At 40.3% G+C, this 27,043-nt stretch overlaps 1 protein-coding gene across 3 annotated transcripts in view; it reads left to right on the top strand.

Moving 5' to 3' along the window:
* DNAJC3 (DnaJ heat shock protein family (Hsp40) member C3) overlaps window positions 1-24,334 on the top strand; it is a 61,474-nt gene extending 37,140 nt beyond the window's left edge. For all 3 annotated transcript variants that reach the window (XM_069601917.1, XM_069601919.1, XM_069601918.1), the window contains 8 exons: window positions 682-834; window positions 2,746-2,927; window positions 3,375-3,494; window positions 9,398-9,503; window positions 9,588-9,708; window positions 17,832-17,964; window positions 18,816-18,964; window positions 20,617-24,334. In XM_069601917.1, coding sequence (XP_069458018.1) covers window positions 682-834; window positions 2,746-2,927; window positions 3,375-3,494; window positions 9,398-9,503; window positions 9,588-9,708; window positions 17,832-17,964; window positions 18,816-18,964; window positions 20,617-20,774 — 1,122 coding nt within the window. In that variant the 3' untranslated portion in view covers window positions 20,775-24,334. The remainder of the gene's footprint in view (window positions 1-681; window positions 835-2,745; window positions 2,928-3,374; window positions 3,495-9,397; window positions 9,504-9,587; window positions 9,709-17,831; window positions 17,965-18,815; window positions 18,965-20,616) is intronic.
* The last annotated feature ends 2,709 nt before the right edge of the window (window positions 24,335-27,043 follow it).

Consider the following 27,043-nt stretch of genomic DNA (forward strand, 5'->3'; position numbering starts at 1 on the left):
TCTAAAACTGTGGTAATGGTTGCATGCTTCATAAATTTGTTAAAAATCATAAAATTGCACATTCAAAGTGAGTGAATTTTATGGCATATAAAATATACCTTGGTGACGTTGTCTTAAAAAAAAGAGGCAATATACAAAACTCTTAAAACCACTTCATAGGCCTTTTAATAAGCTGTTACTCTCTTATTTTTCTCTGTAAAGTCTTCCTTTATTGTTCCTCAACCTCTCTGGCATCAAATCTTTTCTTATACCTTTAGAAAAGTGCCCTTCCCTTCAGTTTCCTTATGCATTTCAGTATTGTGGTGCAATTATTTTATACTTAAAAAGTAAATCCTTAAGAAACATAACTAGAAAGCAAAACACATGAAGCTCAAGTGTTTCTGCAGAGCCGTATGTCAGAGAGAGAGAGCGGTGCGTCCCCTCATTCTCTCCCTTTTCGTAGTCCTAAGTCCACTGCCCGCTCTCGTGCATCACGTGGGTGGGAGTAAAGATGCCCTGGCTGCTGCTCCCCACGGTGATCAGCACCTGGGGCTAGTCATGGGAGGAAGCCGGGTGTGCCCGTGTTTTCCTACTGATCCCCCAGTAAACATGAATGTTCGGAAAGGTCAGATCATTGTGTTTGATTGTTCGTCTCAAAAAAAAAAAAAAAGCCCTGTCTAGTTTAACTTCTTACTGTTACAGCTCAAGTCAAATCCCAGTGAAAATGAAGAAAGGGAAGCCCAGTCCCAGCTCGTCAAATCTGATGAAATGCAGCGTTTGCGCTCACAAGCACTGGATGCCTTTGAGAGCTCAGATTTTACTGCTGCTATAACCTTCCTTGATAAGATTTTAGAGGTAAGTTTTTTTGCTCTTGCAGCCAACAAGCCTGACAGTTACTGCATTTTCCTATGAGGTATGTTTATATGCTTTGACATGTTATATACCACAAAAATCCTAGGTAGCATAAAATCAGATCAACTCTGGGGTTTTCCACTCTTAATTGAAAGATGGTGTTTATACAGAACAGAAGTTGGGACTGAAATTTTCAGGAAAAATACTGAAGGAGTGATGGAGTGGGACTTGCGTATTTTTATACATTGCTTACTTTGCTAAGTTTGTTTGCTATTGCATTTTTTGTGGGGTGGGGCAGGAAAGCTCTAGAGGTTAGATAATGGGATAAAAGATAAAAGTTGGTTGCAGAAAAAGGAGAAATGATGTTTGGGAGGAAAGATGAGTGTTTAGAGTAAGAAGTTTTTAGGGAAGAAGGCAGTTGAAGAGTTGATAGGATTCAGAGGGTTCTAGATACAGAAACTACATCTGCCTCAGCAAGGACTTAATGACAGAGGGTGAGAGGGTATCAGAAGGAAGTCTAATAGCATATTCATATGGAAGCAATCTAACTCATATTTATCATTTTCACAATGCTTTGTACAGCCTCATTTTATCTTGGTGATAAACTCGTTATGTGTGTAGAATGGCCACTTTGATAGTTTTATAGAGGAAATCATGTGAAGTGAAATTTCCAGTGTAAATTCCAGTGGAATTCACAGTTTACTAGATTATTTTGTTAATGCTTTATTAAGAAAACATAAAGTTATGATTTTTACCTTCTAGTAATTATCCACCTTGACCTGGCTCATTGTCCATGGTATTTAATTTATGTACAATGTCGATTCTGATATCTTCACGTGAAAAGTTGACGTGACTTTAAAACAGCTCTATGAAATATGTAAAGACTTACACGGGTCTTATTGGTGGTGAGCTTTTGGATGTATATTTGGAAGAATAATGGTGGTTTACTAAACATTGTCAACTTTTTGATAAAATGGAAATGGGAGATACTTCAGCCTTCTCACATTTTTTCTCTTTTATTTTTGTGATATGAGGATTTAATTTCAAGGAGGTAACATTTTGTAAGAGTTCATTTAATTTAGTTACTAGTAGAATAAAAATATTTTGTGAACTTAGAGCCTAGATTATATTTTTTGAGACTAGAAATTAGAATTGTTGATTAAGTATAAAAATCCAATTAGAGCATATTCTCTTCAAAATAAAAAATGCTTCACTGGAAACCACTTTCTAATAATAAATGCCCTGTTTTCTTATTGTCAGTGTTTTAGAATTACATAATTGAAAGGGGTTTGGAAAAGGGCCTTGTTAGTGTGTATATATACACACACACACACACACACTCCTTACACCACTGGAATATATTTCAGACATGTTTCGGGACTTCCCTGGCGGTCTAGTGGTTAAGAATTCACTCGCCAGTGCAGGGGACACAGGTTCAGTCCCTGGTCTGGGGAGATACCACATGCCCTAGGGCAACTAAGCAGTTGTGCCACAAACACTGAGTCTGAGCTCTAGAGTGCATGAGCTGCAGCAGCTGAAGCCTGCGCACCCTAAAGCCTGTGCTCCACAGCAAGAGAAGCCACTGCACGGAGAAGCCCTCTCAGCACAACTAGAGGGGAGCCTCTGCTCGCCGCAACTAGAGAAAGCCTGCGTGCAGCAATGAAGACCAGTGCAGACCCCCCTCCCTCCGACCACACAAAAAAAGAAGTCTTTGGAGAAATTACTTTATCACATCTCGTTATTTTTGTCACACTTAAATTGTATCAGACTTTGTAACACTGCTTACAATATAGAAGTCATCACATTAGTTGAGGATGTTCTATGTTGATAAATATGTAGATACGATATGTGCAGGGCAGGTATGAATGCACGTAATTTACTGTCTCTTTAAGTCTAGTTCTTTTGTTTCTCAAGGTTTGTGTTTGGGATGCAGAACTTCGAGAACTTCGAGCTGAATGTTTTATAAAAGAAGGGGAACCTAGGAAAGCGATAAGTGACTTAAAAGCTTCATCAAAATTGAAAAATGATAATACTGAGGCATTTTATAAAATCAGCACGCTGTACTATGAACTAGGAGACCATGAACTGTCTCTCAGGTTAGTTCTAGTAACATATACATCTCAACATCTTTTTACTGTTTGCAGTAACAGAATACTCCCATTTTTTTTTTTAATTTTAACTTTAATAAAATTAGGGTTAGGGCTTTTTTACATGTCTGTAATTTTGTGTTATTTCTAAGTTATTCTGCTTTTACATAGTCATTTTCATGACCTACACTCAGTAAGGTGAATAGGAGAGCTATTACATTTGCAGAAGCAAAATAGAGTGTTTAATATATTATCTCTACTTGAGTCATTTTGAACTTGAATTAATTTGTGTGCGCCTAATACAATGCCATATGTAAAAGTGTATGATAAATTATTAAGTCAGTGTTATAGACAAAAAAAATACCTTTTGATGTGATTTCTGTATTTAGTATGAAAAGCCATTTATTAATTATTTTGACGTGGAGTATTATTTTCCTTCTTTAAATATGTGAACAGTGAAGTTCGTGAATGTCTTAAACTTGACCAGGATCATAAAAGGTGTTTTGCACACTATAAACAAGTAAAGAAACTTAATAAGCTGATTGAGTCAGCTGAAGAGCTCATCAAAGATGGCAGGTAAGGCTGTGGTTTGTGGAGGGCTCTACTTTCCCTCTGATGTCTGGTCATGGGCAGAAGAACTGAACTACTTACTTTTTCACTCCTGGAGGGTGGAGGATCTTATATGGCATTGGGGTTTTAACAAAACTATCACACTCTTACACTTTTTTAAAAAAAATTTTATTTTTACTTTATTTTACTTTATAATACTGTATTGGTTTTGCCATACATTGACATGAATCCGCCACGGGTGTACATGAGCTCCCAATCCTGAATCCCCCTCCCACCTCCCACCCCATATCATCTCTCTGGATCATCCCCGTGCACCAGCCCCAAGCATTCTGTATCTTGTATCGAACATAGACTGGCTGTTCGTTTCTTACATGATATTATACATGTTTCAATGCCATTCTCCCAAATCATCCCGCCCTTTCCCTCTCCCTCACAGTCCAAAAGTCCGTTCTATACATCTGTGTCTCTTTTGCTGTCTCACATACAGGGTCATCATTACCATCTTTCTAAATTCCATATATATGTGTCACTATACTGTATTGGTATTTTTCTTTCTGGCTTACTTCACTCTGTATAATTGGCTCCAGTTTCATCCATCTCATTAGAACTGATTCAAATGTATTCTTCTTAATGGCTGAGTAATAATGAACTGTGTATATGTACCACAGCTTTCTTATCCATTCATCTGTTGATGGACATCTAGGTTGTTTCCATGTCCTGGCTATTATAAACAGTGCTGCAATGAACATTGGGGTGCATGTGTGTCTTTCGATTCTGGTTTCCTCAGTGTGTATGCCCAGCAGTGGGATTGCTGGGTCACAAGGCAGTTCTATTTGCAATTTTTTAAGGAATCTCCACACTGTTTTCCATAGTGGCTATACTAGTTTGCATTCCCACCAACAGTGTAGGAGGGTTCCCTTTTCTCCACATCCTCTCCAGCATTTATTGCTTGTAGACTTTTGGATCGCAGCCATTCTGACTGGTGTGAAATGGTACCTCATTGTGGTCTTGATCACTTTCTAACACCACACACAAAAATAAACTCAAAATGGATTAAAGATCTAAACGTAAGACCAGAAACTATAAAACTCCTAGAGGAGAACATAGGCAAAACACTGTCTGACATAAATCACAGCAGGATCCTTTACGATCCCCCTCCCAGAACACTGGAAATAAAAGCAAAAATAAACAAATGGGATCTAATTAAAATTAAAAGCTTCTGCACAACAAAGGAAACTATAAGCAAGGTGAAAAGACAGCCTTCTGAATGGGAGAAAATAATAGCAGATGAAGCAACTGACAAACAACTAATCTCAAAAATATACAAGCAACTTATGCAGCTCAACTCCAGAAAAATAAACGACCCAATCAAAAAATGGGCCAAAGAACTAAATAGACATTTCTCCAAAGAAGACATACAGATGGCTAACAAACACATGAAAAGATGCTCAACATCTTACACTTTTTGAGTAGGGCAGAATACAGAAGATGGTAACTGCATAGTATTCTTTTCAGCAGATTTATTTATATTTTGCCAACTATTTATTGAATTTCTCCTATGTCAGGTACTGACCACATACTGGGCAGGGAGGGAGGTTAGAAATGAACATGACTCTAGCTTTTGGTCTTAACCTTATAGTTTTGTGTGGGAGACGGGCATATAAACTGAGTATTAACAGGTACTATAGTAATATATCTAGAGTGATGGCGATGTATACAGAGTATGCAGACATTTTCTCTCGGTATAGGATTCAGGGTTAATAGTTCTTTTCTTACATCTGAAAAATACTGTATAATTTCTTTCTGGCTTCTGTGGGTCCTGATGAGAAATCCATTGTCCTTTTAATTGTTTTTTTTCCCTCCCAAAGATAAGGTGTCATTTTTCTTGGACTGGCAGGGATTTCTTTGTATTTGTACTGTTTGGAGTATGCTTAGCTTCTTGGATATGTATGTTTATGTCTCTTGTCAAATTGGAAAGTTTCCAGCCATTATTTCTGGGAATCCCTTTTCAGCCCAGCCCTCTCTCTCTTTTCTGTCTAGAACTCGGACTGACATAAATATTTAGTTCAGTTCAGTCTCTCAGTTGTGTCCGACTCTTTGCGACCCCATGAACCACTGCACGCCAGGCCTCCCTGTCCATCACCAACTCCTGGAGTTCACTCAAACCCATGTCCATCGAGTTGGTGATGCCATCCAGCCATCTCATCCTCTATTGTCCCCTTCTTCTCCTGCCCTCAATCTTTCCCAGCATCAGAGTCTTTTCACATGAGTCAGCTCTTCGCATCAGGTGGCTAAAGTATTGGAGTTTCAACTTCGACATCAGCCCTACCAATGAACACATAGGACTGATCTCCCTTAGGATGGACTGGTTGGATCTCCTTGCAGTCCAAGGGACTCTCAAGAGTCTTCTCCAATACCACAGTTCAAAAGCGTCAATTCTTTGGCACTCAGCTTTCTTTATAGTCCAACTCTCACATCCATACATGACTACTGGAAAAACCATAGCCTTGACTAGACGGACCTTTGTTGGCAAAGTAATGTCTCTGCTTTTCAATATGCTGTCTAGGTTGGTCATAATTTTCCTTCCAAGGAATAAGTGTCTTTTATTTTCATGGCTTCAGTCACCACCTGCAGTGATTTTGGAGCCCAGAAAAATAAAGTCTGACACTGTTTCCACTGTTTCCCCATCTATCTTACATGAAGTGATGGGACCAGATGCCATGATCTTCATTTGCTGAATGTTGAGCTTTAAGCCAACTTTTTCACTCTCCTCTTTCACTTTCATCAAGAGGCTCTTTAGTTCCTCTTCACTTTCTGCCATAAGGGTGGTGTCATCTGCATATCTGAGGTTATTGATATTTCTCCCAGCAATCTTGATTCCACCTTGTGCTTCCTCCAGCCCAGCGTTTCTCATGATGTACTCTGCGTATAAATTAAATAAGCAGGGTGACAATATACAGCCTTGACGTACTCCTTTTCCTATTTGGAACCAGTCTGTTGTTCCATGTCCAGTTCTAACTGTTGTTTCTGACCTGCATATAGGTTTCTCAAGAGGCAGGTCAGGTGGTCTGGTATTCCCATCTCTTTCAAAATTTTCCACAGTTTATTGTGACCCACACAGTCAAAGGCTTTGGCATAGTCAATAAAGCAGAAATAGATGTTTTTCTGGAACTCTCTTGCTTTTTCCCTGATCCAGCGGATGTTGGCAATTTGGTCTCTGGTACCTCTGCCTTTTCTAAAACCAGCTTGAACATCAGGAAGTTCATGGTTCATGTATTGCTGAAGCCTGTCTTGCAGAATTTTGAGCATCACTTTACTAGCGTGTGAGATGAGTGCAATTGTGCGGTAGTTTGAGCATTCTTTGGCATTGCCTTTCTTTGGGATTGGAATGAAAACGGACCTTTTCCAGTCCTGTGGCCATTGCTGAGTTTTCCAAATTTGCTCGCATATTGAGTGCAGCACTTTCACAGCATCGTCTTTCAGGATTTGAAATAGCTCAACTGGAATTCCATCACCTCCACTAGCTTTGTTCGTAGTGATGCTTTCTAAGGCCCACTTGACTTCACATTCCAGGATGTCTGGCCCCAGGTGAGTGATCACACCATCATGATTATCTGGGTCATGAAGATCTTTTTTGTACAGTTCTTCTGTGTATTCTTGCCACCTCTTCTTAATATCTTCTGCTTCTGTTAGGTCCCTACCATTTCTGTCCTTTATTGAGCCCATCTTTGCATGAAATGTTTCCTTGGTATTTCTACTTTTCTTGAAGAGATCTCTAGTCTTTCCTGTTATATTGTTTTCCTCCATTTCTTTGCATTGATTGCTGAGGAAGCTTTCTTCTCTCTCCTTTCTATTCTTTGGAACTCTGCATTCAGATGCTTATATCTTTCCTTTTCTCCTTTGCTTTTCACTTCCCTTCTTTTCACAGCTATTTGTAAGGCCTCCTTGGATAGCCATTTTGCTTTTTTGCATTTCATTTTCTTGGGGATGGTCTTGATTCCTATTTCGTGTACAAAGTCATGAACGTCCGTACATTTGTTCATCAGGCACTCTCTATCAGATCTGGTCCCTTAAATCTACTTCTCACTTTCACAAATATTAGATTTTTTTTTTTTTTTGGTTTTAGCCCCACAGTCCCTGCAGCTCTATTCATTTCTGTTTTTCATTTTCTCTGTTGTTCAAATTTAGTAATTTCTGTTGTTTGAATTCACTGACCCTTTCTCAGTCCTCTGCATTCTGCTGTTGAGCACATGCAGTGAGCTTTTTATTTCGGTTTTTATACTTTTCAGTTCTAAAAATTCTATCTGGAATTTTTATATCTTCTATTTCTTTGCTGAGACTTTCCATTTCTTTTCTGAGGCATTATATTTTTCCATTTGCTTTAAGCCTGCTTGTTAATTGCTTTTTTGTGTGTGTGTGTGGCTACTTTAAAATCTTTGTCATAATTCTAACATCCCTGTCCTCTTGGTGGTGTTTGGAGATGCTGTTTCTTGGTATGATGATTAGTTTTTAATTGAAATCTGGATATTTTCATTTTATAAGATTCTGGTTTTTGATTCTTCTGTTTTGGGTGGCTTTTTCTGACATTGTTTCTGCAAAGTGAGCATGAGGGGCTGGAGGGTGGGCACCACCTGGTTAACTGGAAGATGAATGTAGACGTTTCCCAGTTGGCCTTTGTTGCTGCTCAAGCTGTGGGATTCTCCTGCTACTGCTTGGTGTAGGTGAGAGTTTGGGGGACTCAGTTCTGATCAGGGGTGAAAGTTCTGGCTCCCAACTTCATGTTCTCCAGCACCACCTTGGTTGGGATGTGGACACACATCATTAGAGGCTCACCAGAGGTCTTGTGAGCTGCTGATGTTGGTGGGGGTTGGGGCCATAATTTTCTCATACTTGCAAGGTGTTGACACAGGCGTCCAGCTGGAGGGGTGGGGAAACCGCCTCTGCTCCACCTTCCCAGAGGCTTTTTTTTTTTAAGTGAAGCACATTATTTTCTAATTGAGCTTTCTTTCTGATGCAAAAATAGTTTATTATGATATCGTTTATGTAAAGTTAGATACTGTTTGTAATTGAACTTTTAATTTCTAATATTAGTTTCATGTGTGGTTTTAAGAGAGAAAGTGAGGCCTCACACACTCTGTATAGTTTCCCCCCCATGTTAGAAATCTACAAAACAGCATCCCAACTAGGATTTTGACATTGATGGCTACCTTTTGCTCTAAGTGTTATCTTTAAACCTGTATTTTAATAAAGCAGCATTTAAATGTGAAGACTGTAGCACTTTTGGACTAATCTGCCACAGCAGCATGTCGATATGTCTTACAGTTTGTTGTTACTGAGGAAAGTAACAGTGCATAACATGACTAGTATTTTTCGCCAGTTTAAAACAATTCTGAAGTAGCTTTTATTGTTCTTAGAAAGTTAGTAAAGTTGGGGGTTTCTTCTGCAAGAAATTACCTTGTATTCAGTTATGAATATTGATATTTATTATATAAAATAACACATAATGGGTTCTGTGATTTTATAAAATGTGTAGTAACCAAGTGTGTAAAACCTGATCTCAGTTGTCTACAAGGTGCTTTGTGGCAGTCAGACTTTAACAAAGTGTTTTCCTCAGCTTCAAAATCAAGAACTGCTTTCTATAAAGAATCCGTCATTTGATTTGATCAGTTAGTACTCAAAAAGGGTGCTTTAATTTATCCATATACTTTTTCTGTGGCCAGGTGTTTCAACCCTTACTTGCAGAGAGAACCTTCATTACTACTGTAGATTATAAGGGAGAAGGAGTCTTTGAGGGCATGTGCTCATTCAGGTCAGTTGATGAAGCCACAGATAGTGATGAGTAGAGGGTCCTTTTCTTTAGCTCTGGAAATAGAATTCAGTTTACTCATCATGATTTGATCATTTAATAGGTACACAGATGCAATCAGCAAATATGAATCTGTCATGAAAACAGAGCCAGGTGTTCATGAATACACAATTCGTTCAAAAGAAAGGATTTGCCACTGCTTTTCTAAGGTAAATTGCTGACTCATTTCCAGAATTGTAAAACTTGACATATGGAATAACAACCATAAGTTCTTTTCTCACGTTTACCTTTAGGATGAGAAGCCTGTTGAAGCTATTCGAGTATGTTCAGAAGTTTTACAGGTAGAACCTGACAATGTGAATGCTCTGAAAGACCGAGCAGAGGCCTATTTAATAGAAGAAATGTATGATGAAGGTAAATCTTTAAGGAATTTGATACGCAATACCTCGAAGTTGATATATGTGCAGTTAGTCCGTTTAATATCCTTTTGTTTAGAACAAGTTTACCCGGAGATGTTGGTGATTTTAGAAAAATGGCAGAGAACCTAAAAATCATTTTCTTAGTAAATCATACTTTCTTGGTGGAACATGAAAGATATACCATGTAAGGAAAGAGTTCTGCTGTTGAATCCAGTACAGAGGAATATAAAAATAAAAATTTTAGCTTGCTTTATTGTAGACAAGTTAGAAAAGATGAATAACAAACTAGAAAACTCAAGTTACAGATCTCATATCATGCAGAGGTAATCACTGCTCATTTTGGATTTATATCTTTCAGAGTTTTATCTATGCATATATATGAGTGTGTGTTTTATGCCTCTGTACGTATTCTGTGCATATACATGTTAGACATACATCAGACATATATGTGACGTATATGCCTAAATATAAAATAACCCTCTATGATCCCTAGAAAGTGTGAAAGTGTTAGTCACTCAGTTGCTCAGTTGTGTCCGAGTCTTTGTGCCTCCATGGACGATAGCTGCCAGGCTCCTCTGTCCATGGAATTCTCCAGGTAAGAATACTGGAGTGGGTTGCCATTCCCTTCTCCAGTAGATCTTCCCTATCCAGGGAGTGAACCTGGGTCTCCCACATTGCAAGCTGTTAGTAAATGTCAGGACAGCTGCTTATCCAGCTTTGTTCAAGTAGCAGAGAGAGTTTCCTGCTAGATGTTGTAAGCACCTTGAATAAAAGCAGTGCTCTATTTTTGGAGGATAACCAAGGCCAATACAGTAGTCGTACAGAATCCTTTCATATATATTGTCTTGTGACCTTTTCCATGTGACAGTATACTAAGAACATCTAAATGAGATGATTTTAAAAGAAGTGAGACTTATAGCCCTTAATGACAAGTTTTGGTTTTAAAACAAGTAAAGCATTTAAGATTGAAAACAGTAAGGGTATGTTTCTGGGGAAACTTGATTTGTGATACTCTGGTTTTCCCCCCTAATAATTGCTGCATATTTATTTAATGAAATGTGCAGTTATTTTAAGCATAGTAAGAATGCAAAAAGTGAAGGCGCTCAGTCATGTCTGACTCTTTGTGATCCCATGGACTGTAGTCTACCAGGCTCCTCAGTCTATGGAATTTTCCAGACAAGAGTATTGGAGTGGGTTGCCATTTCTTTCTCCAGGCGATCTTCCCAACCCAGGGATCGAACCCGGGTCTCCCGCACTGCAGACGCTTGACTGGTCCGAGCCACCAGGGAAGCCCAAGAATGCATCACAGCAATGACAAAACTGTACTAAGAGAGAGATAACTGACCTTATAATTAAGAAAGATTCACGGTACTCATTTTTAAGGCAGATTGATCTTTTACTTTCTTCCTGCTTTCTTCAATTTAAAAAGAATCTTCTAAGTGGTTTCCTGGGAGTGATGACAACTTTGTTCACAGTTACACCATGGAACATTTTTATGGTATAGTCCTTGAGGTCTGATTGAGGCTTGAAATGTATGTGAATAAAACGGCAAATTTTCAGATTCGTAAGAATGTGTCAGTAAGGCAAGTGATTTACACAGATGCGTTTAGCCTGCTTGCTCTTTTCACTCTTGGGCTCCCAGAAGGCTGTATTCTAGGAGTTTGCATTCCAGTTAGTTATTGGAATGCTTCATCAGTGTGTGATTTTCTTCCCTGTATGTAAACCCTTAGCTCTAAATGTGAAATTAATGAAGCTGCACAAGCTTTTAAGCTTAGCTGTTAAGAAAAATAAAAGGTTCAATTTTGTAGGCTGCTACATATAAGTTGAAACATGCCTTTGTATCTCGAATGTTAAACCCACTTATTTTTTAGAGAAATTTGACAGCTTGATTCCTGAAGAAAAAGATGTTTGATAATAATTTAATAGATCTATCTCTGAAGTCTTTTTCCTTATATGAAGGCTTTCTATATTCTGTTTGCTGGTTTTACCTAGTGGATGTGAAGTGATAACTAGTGGTTTTAACTTACATTTTCCTAATGATTAGTGATTGATGTTGAGTACCTTTTCATATGCTTGTTGGCCAGTTTTATACCTTTGGAGTAAACCATTAATTTTTGCAATGTGATTTCCATCAAGTAACTTAGCCTGTAATATTTTACTTTCCTTATATATACAGTAAGAATGCAAACAGTACATATTGCATGGGACTGTTGTGACAGAGAAAGAACATGAGAGGGTAGTTGAGGAGTCAGCAGACTTGAGCAAAGAGTAAAAAACTCCATTTCACTTAACCCTCTTTGAAACTCTCTGAGTTACAAGACAGGGAAAGAAGATGGTGCTCAGAAAGTGATGCTTAATGCAGTGCTTCTAGTAAATGGTTTCCACTGTACTTATTTTTAGAATAGTTGTTGGTAACTTGCATTGACTTTGCTATGTAAATGGTACTTAATGGGATAGCTTCCTTCTAGCTATGACCTGTGATGGTTTAGTTGCTCAGCTGTGGCCTACTCTTTATGACCCTATGAACTGTAGCCCACCAGGCTCCTCTGTCCATGGGATTGCCTAGGCAAGAATACCAGAGTGGGTTGCCATTTCCTTCTTCAGGGGATCTTCCTCCCAGGGATTGAAACTGCATCTCTTGAGTCTCCTTCTTGCCAGGCAGATTGTTTACAACTGCCTAGGTGTGACCTTTGATTGCTGCACTAACTCCATCTGACATGGCTATTACTTTAGTGTTACTAATAATATCTATAATTCTGAGAACAGGAGCCAGGTAACACTTTTTCTGGATGAAGGGCCAGCCTGGCCAAATTGTGGAAAAGACATATTTTATGTTTGACATCCTCTGATGTCCTGTAACCAGATTCCTATGCTTTCTTGCCTATTCTTGAACTCTACCTAGTGACGCTAAATCTGCCCTATTCCATGAAAGTGTTCTGTGTTAAAAGATCATACCTTCATTTTCTTAGAGTTGTATAAAGTTGGTGTTTCTTCTTTAAGTTTAGGAGAATTCACCAGTGAAACCATCTTAGGTTCCAGAGTTTTCTTAGTACGAACATTTTTGATGATGAATTCAGTTTCTTTTATCAGTATAGGGTCTCTCATATTTTCTGTTTTCTCATTTTAGTTTTTGTAAGTTGTGTGCATCAGTGAATTCATCCATTTCACCTACATTGCTCATTTTGGTTATATGATGTTTTTAATGCTTTCTTACTATTCTTTTAATGTCTGTAAGGTCTGAAGTGATCATTTGTTCTTCATTTCTAATAGTGACAATTTGTTTTTTTCCCCCTCTTGATCAGTGTAGTTCAGTCAAATTTGTTAGTCTTCTGAAGGAACCAACTTATGGATTGGTTAATGTTTTCTATGACTCTTGTCTATATTTCATTGATTTCTTTCTTTCCTTTGAATTCCTTTGGACTTATATTTTGCTCTTCCTGCTTCTTAAGTTTAAACTGTCATTTATTTTAGGCCTCTTTTCTTTTTAAATGTAAGTATTTAAAACTGCACATCTCACATTTTTTATTTTCATTGTCATTTGATTTGAAATGTATTCTAACTTTCCTTCTAACTACTTCTTTGATGCATGTATTATTTAGATATTTTGTCTAATTTTAAAATATTTCAGTTTCCTAAGCACCTATCAGTCAGTTCAGTTGCTCAGTTGTGCTTGACTGTTTCTGACCCCAAGCCTGCAAAGTGCCAGGCGTCCCTGCCCATCACCAACTCCCGAAGCTTGCTCAAATTCATGTCCCATTGATGCCATCCAGCCATGTCATCCTCTGTCATCCCCTTCTCCTCCTGCCTCCAATCTTTCCCAGCATCAGGGTCTTTCCAGTGAATCAGTTCTGCGCATTAGGTAGCCAAAATATTGGAGCTTCAGCTTCAGTATCAGTCCTTCCAGTGAATATTCAGTACTTATTTCCTTTAGGATGGACTGGTTGGATCTCCTTGCTGTCCAAGGGACTCTCAAGAGTCTTCTCCAACACCACAGTTCAAGGCATCAATTCTTCAGCACTCAGCTTTCTTTATAGTCCAACTCTTAACATCCTTACATGACTACTGGAAAAACCATAGCTTTGACTAGACAGACCTTTTGTCAGCAAAGTAATGTCTCTGCTTTTTAATATGCTGTCTAGGTTGGTCATAACTTTTCTTCCAAGGAAGAAGTGTCGTTTAATTTCATGGCTGCAGTCACCATCTTCAGTGATTTTTGTAGCCCAAGAAAATAAAGTCTATCACTGTTTCCATTGTTTCCCCATCTATTTGCCATGAAGTGATGGGACCAGATGCCATGATCTTAGTTTTCTTAATGTTGAGTTTTAAGCCAGCTGTTTCACTCTCCTCTTTCACTTTCATCAAGAGGCTCTTTAGTTCCTCTTCACTTTCTGCCATAAGGTGGCGTCATCTGCATATGTGAGGTTATTGCTATTTCTTCTGACAATCTTGATTCCAGCTTCTCCTTCATCCAGCCCGGCATTTTGCATGATGTATTCTGCATATAAGTTAAATAAGCAGGATGACAATATACAACCTTATTATATATTTCTATTTTAATTCTGTTGTGCTTAGAGAACATACTCGTGAATTCTTTCCTTTTAAATTATTTAGGTGTATCTCCTTTTGAATTTATGTAGACTTGTTTTATAGCCCAGTGTAGGATCTATCTTGCTGAATATTCTGTGTGCACTTGAAAAATGTGTATTCTGCAATTTCTGGGTATAATGTTTCTGTTAGTTTTCCCATCAGTTGCTGAGAGGGAACTTTAATTACATGGTGTGGAAATTGCAAACTTTCCTATCTTCCCCTTTAATATTGTCCTTTTTTTCCTTTATGCAATTTGCTACACTGCTGTTAGCAGCCTGCACATTTATGACTGTTAAACTCTCCTGATGATACCCTCTCCCTGTCCTTCTATCAGTTCCAGAAGGGAGTATTGCAGTTTTCTTAGTAAAGGATGCAGGTTGTTGCTCACTTCTGGGAGAGACCATACTCACAGGAAGTGAATTTTGCTGGCATTTTCTGGGCTCTTTCCCTTAGGGCTTTCTATTTGCTTCCTCCTCTTACCCTAGATTCATAGCTGATACTAGCTGATTTTAGCAGCCCTTGAACAGGCTCCTTGCACTGTTGTGCTGAAAATGGTGTGTGCCCTCCTGTTCCCCTCATTTCCCTTCTCCCTACCATCTACCTTGTTTTATATGATATCTGGGAGGTGCTCCTTGGGGCATATTGTACTGGAGGTCAGATACGATCTTTAAAAAGACCCCTGAGGTCCCTGTTTTGAGAATAGACTCTAGGGAAGTAAGGGGCAGCTGGGAACCTTGTGGACACGTTATGAAGAAGCTGTTAGAACTGTCAGGTGTATTAATGCGGGACTGCGTCACAGTGGCAAGTGTGGAAATGGTGAGAAATAGTGAAATCCTGGATATATTTTGAAGGGAAGCTGATTTGGGACTTAATACTGGGTTTATGGAGTGTGAGAAGGGAGCCATTTGCAGCTGTGTGTATCGTGCACATCTGTCTTTCGAATGCTTCTCTGTGTTGGGGAGCTCACACTGGCTCAAAGTGGGTAGGACCTGTTTACAGACAGACTCCCTGTCGTGCTCGTCATCTTGCCCCGTTGCCAGAATAAGCAGGACTTGACACATTTATTGGTGGAGCCCGTTGGTGTGGAACTGCATTTCCGGTGTTTATTCCAGGTCTGTTGTGGAGGCCTTTGGTGTTCGGGGGGCCGAGCGGCAGGGACCTTCCACATGCTGTCTGGCACTCTGCAGAGACTGGTTCTTGGACCTCGCTTGGGGTTAATGCCACAGCCAGCTGCTTCATATACAGGCGGAGAGGCTGCCCAGCCATTACTAAACCCACCTCATGAAGTAACCTGATGATTGCCTTAGCGCTCCTCCTGCTTGCTAAATTCAGAATCCTTGGCCAAAGTGAACAGCTTTCAAAATCTTCTAAGGCCTCTTTCAGTGTGTATTTGGATTGCAGTTCTGTTAGGCTTACTTATTAATCTGATCCTAGTTGCCTTCTCTCTTCCAGCAACTTGTTACCATTTCTGCTCTGCTGTAGTTTCAGGACTGCCGTGTTTATATTATTTTTTATTTTTGGAGGGTAGAGGGCAGGAAATTCCTGTGCTTACTGTCTGCCTTCTTGATCTGGTGGTTTGCACTGCTCCTTAAGAACTGGGTGAGGGGCATGTGGAAGAAAAGAATTTGAGAAGGATGAGTTTTTAGGTTCAGAGGTTAGAAAATTAATTGGCTAATATATAACATACTGTTCTAAGAAATATAATTAAAAATGAGTTATCTAGTTTATGACCATGGGATGTTTACATCATCCATATTAAGTTTCTACTTAGTTACCTACCTGTAATCATGTGAATTTGAGGAAACAACCTATTTTTCCTGTACTGTGAAAAATGTATCTATCTTAACTGTTAATAAAATATAGGAGACAGAAGACTGTTTTGAGAAAGCTACTCTGAATATTTAAGAATGAAAACATGTTTTAAATGTAGTTTGCATAAGTAAAAAGTTGAGCATACTGAAACATTTTCCTCTTCTGTTAAATTCCAAGTACATTTCCCCACTAGGCTGTGTTATCAAGTGCTATGGATATTACAGGTTAAACCTGACTGCTCTTTATAATGGCTTTGTGTCTATGCACTAAATTGGAAAGGTATTTTGTGATGTCACTGTTAGTTGGCTGTCAGTAATATTAATGTTTCATATTAATATTTAACATTAATGCTTTGAGGCAGGAATGACGATGAAAGCTTGAAGTGCCCTCCCTCTTACTCCATGAGTGGAAGGTAGTATTGGTTATTTTTCTATGTAGTGCAGACTAAATTTGTCCATCTTGCTTGAATGTCTTTCTCATTTTAACCTGCCCCAGGGGCCTTTTTAAACCCTGCCAGGATTAGCTGTTGCCAAGATGAATGCTCAGGCATGCTATCCAGAGAGATGTCTTTCCCATAGTGAAATGCATTTCCATAAAAAAATAGAATTTGAGCCCAAAGATCCATTTGATTTGTCTGTCCAGGGAGGAGAGTGAGAAAAACTTGTGTTGGTGTCTCCCCAAACCACCCCCAGATTTGGATCAGAAGGACACATGGGACTCAGCACATAGTTGTACTCAGGGCTGAGATTTATTTCAGCACAAGGATACAAACAAGAACAGCAAAGGGAAAAGGCGCATGGGGTGAAATCCAGAGGAAACCAGGTGGGAGATTCGAGGTCTGAAATTGTGCAGGACAAGCCAAATTCCTCAGCATGTGTGAAGTGTGTCTACCAGGGAAGCTCCTTAGAGACCCAGGGCCTTTACTGGGGGCTGGCCAGCCCATGGCAAAATGCCAGATGCCCAGAGGGTAAGATGGTTAGCCCAATCCACATTGTGTAGCTACGGCCAGCCATTCCTATCAGAGAATGTTGGGAACACTGCCCAAATCCAGTTTGTCAGTCACCAGCCAAGGGCCGCCCTCGCTCTCAGGGCCTTCTAAGGATAAGTCTGCTCTGTGTGACCTTAGATACTCAGATGCCTTGTATTGTCTACATATTTAAAATAATCTGAAATAAGATGTAGTGTGAATTGGTGTCAGCCTTCCTATACCAGGACTGTGTATGTATTTGTTCTGATTGGCACTTCAAAAAAACTCAGCTTTGTAATAGTTTGTGTTGAAACCTGCAGGTGAACTGGTTATTCTGCTTCCTGATGGTTCTCCTGGTCTCTTCTAAGCCTCTCAATCTTCTGAACCATAGCCCTGCAACGGAGCATGCAGATTGTCTTTGCTGCGTCTTATTTTCCTGTAACAGTCACTCCATTGCTTTGTGTAAGGGCTGATGTTAAGACAACACACAGCTGTGGGAAAGATAATGTGGGAGGGTGGCCAGGTAAACAAGCAAAGTGGTGTTTACTGAATGGGAGTGTAGGCTACCTAATGCAGCCTTAAAAGGATGCCTCCTGTAGTTTTGAACCAAATGATGAAGGTGATACCACTTCTTAGGCTCTTAGTGATGGTGAAGGAAGGGGTTGGGATGGTGACTTGGTATCACATTTGCAGGGTAAATGTCACAAGTTACAATTCCTTCTAAGAGCATTATCTTCAACATATTTTGACAGCTATTCAGGATTATGAAACTGCTCAGGAACACAATGAGAATGATCAGCAGATTCGAGAAGGTCTGGAGAAAGCACAGAGGCTACTGAAACAGTCACAGAGACGAGATTATTATAAAATCTTGGGAGTAAAAAGGTGAACTACTAACTTAAAATTTGCATTATTTTTAATCAACTATTTTAAAGCTAATTGTTGCTTTTTATTCCATGATTCATTTTCTTATGTAAGCTATAAATTAAACTCTAACAACCTTTAACATCACAAAGTTGTTTTTACATAGTACAGATAAATTTGTTTGATAGAGACTAGTCATGTAATGATAGAGAATTAGTAGTTGGTGACAAAGACAAGCCACTGGAGCATGAATAGATCCTGGGCCTAGATTTTTTAAGGAAGGTAAAGAGGCAGGAGCGAGCTTTTGTTGGGTGGGGAACAGACCGGAGAGGGGTTGAGGAAAACAAAACTTCTCTAGGCCTAAAGATAAAAATGGCACTTTCAGAATCAACTTTGAGGCACAGGGAGAATGTAATTTACTCAGTAGGTGCATTTATATTAGACCCATCTTCCCTGAACAAGGGAACCACCTATCTTCCAATCAAAAGTCTGAAACTTTGTTCTTTTTAAGTAAGCAAACCTAGAAGCAAATTTGACTGTGTGCTTCAAAGAGTCTGTTTTTTTTAATGCCAAGAACTGAATCATGGTAGTTTGGAAATTCAGAAAATTTCAAAATGCATCAAAGAAGTTTTTAAAAGGGAAAGTTGTAAAGAGAAGGAATACTTTATTTCTGGTGAGAGTCTAGCATTAGGGAACAAGCATTCAGGGAAGCCTGGCAGCTGTAGTTGTCAGGCAGGGCTCTGCGTCAGACGCTTAGTTGGGTATGTGGGTACTGTTCAGAAAACCAGTGGAATCTTCTGAGCTGTCTTTTAGCTCTTTGTGGCAGTGTGTTGGACACTTCTTAAATAATTATGAATTTTACCACCCTTCAGAAATGCCAAAAAGCAAGAAATCATTAAAGCATACCGAAAATTAGCACTGCAGTGGCACCCAGACAACTTCCAGAATGAAGAAGAAAAGAAAAAAGCTGAGAAAAAGTTCATTGACATAGCAGCTGCTAAAGAAGTCCTCTCTGATCCAGGTAGTGGTTGCACTCATGTTTCTCTTCTCCTGAAGTGGCTGCGTCAGTGACTGGTGGCTGTTAGCTCTATTCCTCTGCCCGTCTAGAGGCAGAAGTGGACGGTGGAGTGCGTGCTGGTGGGGACCCGTGGGGGTGACCTCGGGAGCTGGTGACGGTCCCCAAAGTTCATTTCTGTGTCTGCCCCTGTCAGACTCTGGGCGTAGTGGAGACACCATCAAGTGTGGAATCAGAAGGCCTGCACATGCCTCTTAAGGCTGAGTTAAGGTTCTATTTAAGCAAACTCCTAGAACTTTTTCTGAGCCTCAGGTTTTTTTCATCTGTGATATGAAAGTACAAGAGGGATACTCTTAGTTTCCTTCCAGAGTCAGAGATCAGTGCTGATTTTCACACTGTACTTACAGGAGCTTGATTAGGAAATGGGCTGCCTGGTGGGCATGTGCAGTGGTGGGAGAGGGGCAAATATTCTTGCCTTCTGAGAGCGGCTACCCAGGAATCTTGCCCTGACTCAAGTCAGTCGATTGCTAGTGGTTGATATTAACCACCAGTTGTTACTTCACCATAAGCTAAAATGACCTGGATAATAAGAGGGAAACAGTTAAGAACTGGGGTAATGTTGAACAATGCTTTGACACTTCTAGAGGGAATCTCATGTTAAGCTAATACTTACTGCTTTTTTGTGGCAATCCTTGTCAGTGGGAGCAGAAACCATGACTTTTGAGCTAGACGACTACAACAGAATAGAAGGAAATCACATTTTATGCCCATTTGACAGAGTTTTGAGTTACTACTTACTCTATGGAATTGAAGTTAAATGATGTTTATTCCCAAGTAACTTACAATCCAGTGAGGGAGACAGGACTGACTTAGTACAGTAGGTTACATACTGTTTGTTCTTTTACCTGCAGATACTGACGCCTATGAGTGGCTCTGTTCCCTCAGCTTGTGCAGTGCGGGTCAGGCAGCTATTTCAAGTTGGAGGGCCTCTGGATCTGAGTTCTAGGGGAGCAGGGGGCAGAATGGCATGATGGAGAAAAGAGCTGCATTCTTGCTTACCAAGAGTTCTTTTCTGTACTCTGTTCTTCCTGTCCTTATTTTAAGGATGAAATAGCTTTTTCTAATCTCTGCTGCCTACCGCATCCTTTCTGCCATTTGTCTGCAGTGGCCTGTCTCCCAGGACTGACAGGCACAGCAGCAGAGGTGGCTCCCAGGTTGTACAATAAAACCTCCCTCCCTCAGGCCTGGGGAGCCTGCCTTCTGTTCAGACTTAACAGTGAGGCCCAGACACTGCATGCGTTGACGAGGCTGCGCCTAGCTGACTTCATGTTTGGGATTAGGACGGCGACGGGCTGTTCGATCAGAAAAGCACATGTGACTCTGAGGTCTCATTCTCTGCAGTTCCTCATCTCTTCCAGGGAAGAATTTCCTTGGGTGGCTTCTTCTGAGAAGATTTCAGGTGTCTGAATTTTGGTGAATGCCTACTTTGAGCCCTGGCTGGTTTCTCTAGTCTGTTTCTGATGGGGATGGGGTGGCAGGGAGCCTGGATTTGAACATCAGGCGCAACTGTTCCAACAACTGGGGTGTGTAGCCCCCAGAACCAGCCCCTCCCCTGCCCCAGTAGCAGCTGGGTCTCACCTTGTTGGCTTCTTTTCCAGAAATGAGGAAGAAGTTTGATGACGGAGAAGACCCCCTGGACGCAGAGAGCCAACAAGGAGGTGGCGGCAACCCTTTCCACAGGAGCTGGAACTCATGGCAAGGGTTCAATCCCTTCAGCTCAGGCGGACCTTTTAGATTTAAATTCCACTTCAATTAAACCAGCTGTTTTTCTGCTCCTCTTCCTTCATTTTTTTAAAGTTTTAAAACAAACAAACAAAAATAACCTTGTTCCGGGATCCTATTGAAAAAGAAAATTCCAATCTTTCATTTTGTCCACGACCAAAGAGGTGTTCAGAATGGCAGTGTCTGTTCTTTCCATTGCAGACTTGAGGCTGACGGGGGTGAGGGCAGGGAGGCAGGCGGGCTTCCGTTTCTGGCAGAGCAGCCTGTGTCTGTGCTGTGACCGGATGGCAGCAGTCTGAGACGGGCGCACAGATCTTTTATCTTCTACACGGGAGCAGTGAGATTCTCTTCTTGTTGCATATGTGTCAGCGCCTGCATGTGTGAGGAGGAGCCTGAGGTGTCAGCATTCTCCGAGAGGAATGAACATTCTGAGCTGTATGTTCTTAGGCACAACTTTGCTTCGACTCTGGTCTGTCCAGTCACCTGTCATGTTAAATTTCCACTTGCGTTCCCATCTCTCAGCATGAACGTGGCCTGTCATTGAAGGTGGGCAGAGCCGTTAGAGAACCTGCTACGAATGGCAGGAGCCAGGGTGAGGTCTGGGCTCAGGTTAAGCATGTATTTTTTTGTTGAGTACCTGGAGGAGAATACTGAAAACCATGGAAACAGAATTAACTGTAAGCCCTACTGGCCCTTTTATTTAATATGAAATACAATGAACTAAAAATATGTAAAGTAAGTTCAGATAACATAGCAGTGGTATTTAAATAATATTGCTGTAGTGCAGAATTGACAACTGAAGTTGTGAGTCGTACAGCATTTCCTGTAACAGGATTGGCTTAGAATGCACAGTTGCTCAGTCAGTGTAGACAGAATGCCATGCTTCCCACTTTTAGTAAGTTTAGCAGTTTCTCTTATGTCCTGGCCTACCTGGCCCATGGGTGCCCACGTGGGAATGCTTTGAGGTGGGTGTTAAGTAGCAGGCCTGCCCTTTTTCCAGACCTTGATGCCTCTGGAAGTTCTGCCAGGAAAGAAACAGGTTTACAGATCTAGTCAGCTCTGGCTGTATGTCCACTGTCAAGATAGCATCTCTTCTTGGAATACCTTCTTACCTTTTAAGAAAAATGAACTATTCAGTCTTTATGTGCTGGATAATTTTTTCCTTAGAAGAAAAATAAGTGTTAATCTAGAACATTAAATATTTATGGATAGGGATTCCATAAAATATTATGGAACTCTTGATGCTGCATTTAAAATCTAAGAATTATTTAGATAAAAATTATACCTTTATTCTAGAAAGGTTTTTTTTTTTTTTTTGGCCTCAGAACATTTTGACAGTTTAAGTAGGATGGGCCTAATATACTGACTGCTTTTTGGGAAATCAAGCATCTTCTGAGTTGTTGGGGCTGTCCTACCACTAATATTCACAGCAGCCAGCCAAGCACAAATAGTTTCCTTCTACAGTCATTCTGAAACATATTTGGAAAAGAGTTTTTTAATCTGAGGGACAAAAACAACATAGTTGAGTTGGACAAAACACGTTAAGCTGCTTTTTGCATCTATTTAGAAGTTTCTTTCTTACCAATAAACAAGATGGCATTTTGAAAACTAGCAAACAGCTTGCAGCTTTCCTTTTGTTTTAATGTTTCAAAATTCAAGCCAGTGTGAAAATAATTTCCAAAGGAAATTCGTTTTTATTCTTTAATCTTATTACTTCATTAGTTAAATCAGCAACTTTCTTTCAATCTAGTTCTTTCATGTATGATGTCACTGTGAACTCTTTGAAATCTTGCAATTGCCTCTACCTACTTTTACAAGGAAGAATTTTCACAAATCAGAACAAAGGAAATATCAAATCACCCACCTTCCATTTGGAGGAGAGGATGTAAAGTTGCCAGCAAGGAGGAGCCTGAAGGGGTCAGGATGGCTGGGGGTGGGCCATGTGGGCCACTGTGCTGGGCACCTGTCACTTGCTGACTGCCATCCTGCTACTGAGAGCGTTTGTTTCTTCTCCACCTGCGAGAACTATAAATCCCGTTCCTGAAGTCTTACCATGCATTGACTTGTCATAAGGGAACTATGCAGAGTTGCTTGTTTTCAGTGAAGACAGAAGCAGGTATGGTGCCAGGTGCCAACGCCGTGGAGAGAAATTCTCTGGATTCTGTTGCTTTTGCTCATGAATGAGGAAAATAATGACTTTTCAGTTCCAGCCTTGAGGGTCATCAGTAGTCTTCTGGAATCTGCCTGACTGGGAAGATGGTCAGGCCCTCCTGCCCTCCACAGTGATAAGAGTGCTGGGAGTGAGAAAGGACAGTTGTCTGTCCTGGTGGCCTGATGCAGGAGCATCACTCTCCAGGCTCTGGTTTGGGGACCACAGGTGCCCAGTAACCTGTGTGGCTCTTTGTGGAAAAGGAAAATGAGAGGGGCGCCCAGCCTTGGCTGTTTCACATTCCCTTCCTTTTCAGTGAGCTCCAGAAGTGAAGTGTCACTGGTCAGTAAATGGGTATTTTTCCACAGCAACAAGTATTAAACACATCAGCCTATAAACATGAAAAAAAGTCTAAAAGTAAATTAATGTAATACCCATTTCTGAAAGTTTGTGCTTTTTTCCATGGATAAATGAAAACTGGAAAATGACTTCAACAGTTTACTAATGTGAATTGGATATAACAGCACTAATTTAAAAACGTTTTGGTCTTTAGGCAGTATTAAAAGTTCAAGTATCAGTATGAAAACAGAACTTTTGGGGACTCTGATAATTGAATGTCAAAACTACCCACTGCTTAAGAGAAAGAAGACTAGTTATAACTGAGCATGGGGGGGAAAAAAGCTAACAATTTTAGTTGGCATCATTTTCTGTTCATGGTGGAAAAATGAAAGATTTCACCTTTAGAGCATGAAATTGGTCATAAGTTGTGAAATTTACCATGAAAAAAGGACACAAGATGCTTAGTTAAAAATGGCCCTTCAGTCAGGTCTCTGCCTCCTTAAAGGGACAGGGCACCTGTGACAGCCCTGTGCAGTTTTCACTGAGGACACGTGTGTGGTTAACTGAGAGAAATGCACGCCACTGTGCTGAATGTGGTTGACTTTTCTGTATTTATAAAGGAAAGAGGGTGGCAAATGCTGATTTATCAACAATTATTCTAAATCAGATCATTCCTTTTTTGTTAGTAGCAGAGTTTATTCTGTAATTGCAAATGATGCTAATAGGTGGAGATAATTTGCTTTAATGGATGATCTCATTTGCTGAATGATTTAAGAGTAAAATTAGCCACTGCGTGGCTTCATGTATAGTAAACGGGTTTTGTTTCACACCCTCTGTATTTGAGCCTCTTACCTGCAGTGGAAAGCAGAGCATAGACGAGGTAAGAACTGGAGATGTCTGATGAGTTAAAATATTACTCCTGTTGTTAAGTCTGTAGTTGGTCTGAATGAGACAAAACTAAGTATAACTTAATCCATCGCAATTTAGTGTTTTAATAAATAAGACACCGGAAATTAATGGAAATGGGTCTCAGACATGTCTACAAATATGGGTACTATTTTTATGCCCGTGTATTTTCACATTTAATAAAAATATTTATGGTCAAATGAGTACTTTTGGCCTTCAGTCTTTTGGAGGAGTCTATTTTCCAATTTTGCTTTATACATAGTCAGCAAGTGAGGTGACAGAGGCCTCTGGCTTGTCATGAGCCAAAGGAAGAGCTCAAAAAGTGAAATGATTAAAATCTAGGACAGCAAGGCCTTAATGAGTGAGCAGTTCTTCATATTCAGCACCATTAAAATCTAACTCTTAGGTTGGCTTTGAGGACCTTCCCTTTCATACCATAACATGTACATTTCTGTTAAAGTTCTGAAAGGGGGTTGGGTGGACACTGCTGCTTATCTCAAATTTCTAGCTGCAAACAAAAGTAGCTTTCTTCATATATACCACCTGTTGCAAAAGTAGCTGATCCCCTCCCCCACCTGCCTTTACACCCAAAGCAGGGTTTCATGATCTATAAAGAAAAAAAAGTCACTTTAATCTTAAGGTATATAGGTCACACCCTAGAAACCTGCAAACCTCTATCCACCAAGTCGATCCTTTCTTGGGATCAAGAGATCAACAGAAGCAAGAGACATTCATCTGTCACTACCTTATACTAGGATTCAGTTTCTAATGAGGCATCCAGGGCTTCCCTGGTGGCTCAATGGTAAAGAATCCACCTACCAATGCAGGAGATATGGGTTCGATCCCTGGTTAGGGAAGATTCCACATGGCAAGGAGCAACTAAGTCTGTGTGCCACAACTACTGAGCCCGTGTGCCCTAGGACCTGTGCCCTGCAACAAGAAAAGCCACCACAATGAGAAACCCATGCACTGCAGCTAGAGAGTAGCCCTGCTTGCCACAACTAGAGAAAAAGCCCGTGTGGCAACGAAGACCTAGCACAGCCGAAAGTAATAAGGTATCCAGCTGACAACTCTGAGGTTGCGGTCTTGTTCAGACAACATTTCCAACCCTCACTAGGGACTGTCTACTGGGAGAAGCGCCTCCTCTGATGTAGCTGTCTCCAGGGACCAAGCTGCCAGATTTGGAAGGCCACTGGCAAAGCGTGTTCCAGGGTCTTCCTGAGGAAGCTGGAGTTATACGTTGTTAAAAAGCACGAGGAAGAAAGCACTGCTTGCAGCATTTCTTAGGGGATTTAGGTTTGTGTTCTTTGCATGCTTCCCTACTATTCCAGGAGATTTCTATAAGCACAGTGTCTCATGTGTATGGTATGTGTTTATCTGTGTGAAGGTTTTTTTTTTTTTTTTTTTTAAAAAAGACTGGTCTTCCTAAATGGATGTGATTTTTCTCTCTGGTGTGAGTCTTTAAAGATAGCAAAGGATATTCTAACAACCTTTCAACATTATTACAGTTTTTTTTAGGGTTTTATTAATACTTCTTCATATATACCACCTGTTGCAATGTTGTATTTCCTGCAGTGTTTATGCTTTTGTTACCTCAGGTTACAAACACCTCATAAAAGTGGAAAGACTTCATTCCACAGTTGTACAGTTTTAGGGCAAACAAACTAGCTTCTCTTCCTCCTGGTGGGTCCACACGCGGGGAGCACCGGTACCATATGGTCTTAGGCCGGGGAAGTTTGTTTCGGACACTGTGCAATGAAGAAAAATGGCATCTTCAGATCCCATATGTCTATCTGTTCTTATCCAAGAGCTCTTCCCCAATATAGTTAGGACAGATGTTATGAATAAACATAATATTAGGAAACATGCAGGCATAAAAATACCCCTTGAGAGATTCTGGATTAACACTGAGGAGTGTGAGAGCTCTTCACTGCATGTCCCCCCCATGTGACCTTGTGCTTCAGGCTCCAGCCCCCCACACCGTCTTCCTTGTCCTCAAAGGAAGAAACCTACGTCCATGCTGGCTCTGCTTGGCTTGTGCTTCCTCCTACTGCATGTTGCATCCTAAATGTCACTTCTCCGGGCCTTCTGATGCTTTCCCTTTCCAGCATTTTCATTTGAATATTTATTTAATTCCACTTACACTTGTAACTTCAAAAGGACATGTCAACTGTCACACAACAGGTCATTAAAAATTTGCTGGGTTTGTGCAGGTTAGGAAGACCTAGATTACTGGCCTTTGGACAAAACTGGAAACATTTTTCTGGTGGAAGCAGACCGTGGGAAAACAAAGGAAAGTCTACACGTCAGTAGTGGGTTTGTTAACTTTTGTATAAAAGGGAGTTTGGGCACGATGCTCTGAGGCTAGACACTCCAATGTATGGTCAGTTATGTCTACTTCACAATTCATCCTACTCAAGACTGGCACCAAGATTACTCCTTCTCTAGCTCTGCCCCCAATTTTAAATTGAACATTAGGTTACCTGGGGCCATCTCCATTCAAACATTTTGGTTTTGAACCAGTCTTTTAGAATTTAAGGACGAAAAGTTATCCAGATCTTAATCAAAACCTTTGATTTAAAAATGAAACCATGTTACAGCTACTGAAGCCCGTGCTCCCCAGAGCCTGTGCTCCCCAAGAGAAGCCCCCCCAAGGAGAAGCCCAAGCACAGAGAGAGTAGCCCCCACTTGCCGCAACTAGAGAAAGCCTGCACACAGCATCAAAGACCCAGCACAGCCAAAAATAAATTTTTTTAAAAAGTGAAATCATATCAGACAGGATACAAACCTTATATACAGTTGGGCAGGATCACATGACTGAAGTAAATAACTTAAATGCAAATAATTATGAACTGTAGGGGATAAGATTATTCTCCAAATCTGAAGTCTATAATCAAAGTTGTTAACAG

Source organism: Ovis canadensis, chromosome 10 (genome assembly GCF_042477335.2).
Source record: "Ovis canadensis isolate MfBH-ARS-UI-01 breed Bighorn chromosome 10, ARS-UI_OviCan_v2, whole genome shotgun sequence".
Taxonomy (NCBI): Eukaryota; Metazoa; Chordata; class Mammalia; order Artiodactyla; family Bovidae; genus Ovis; species Ovis canadensis.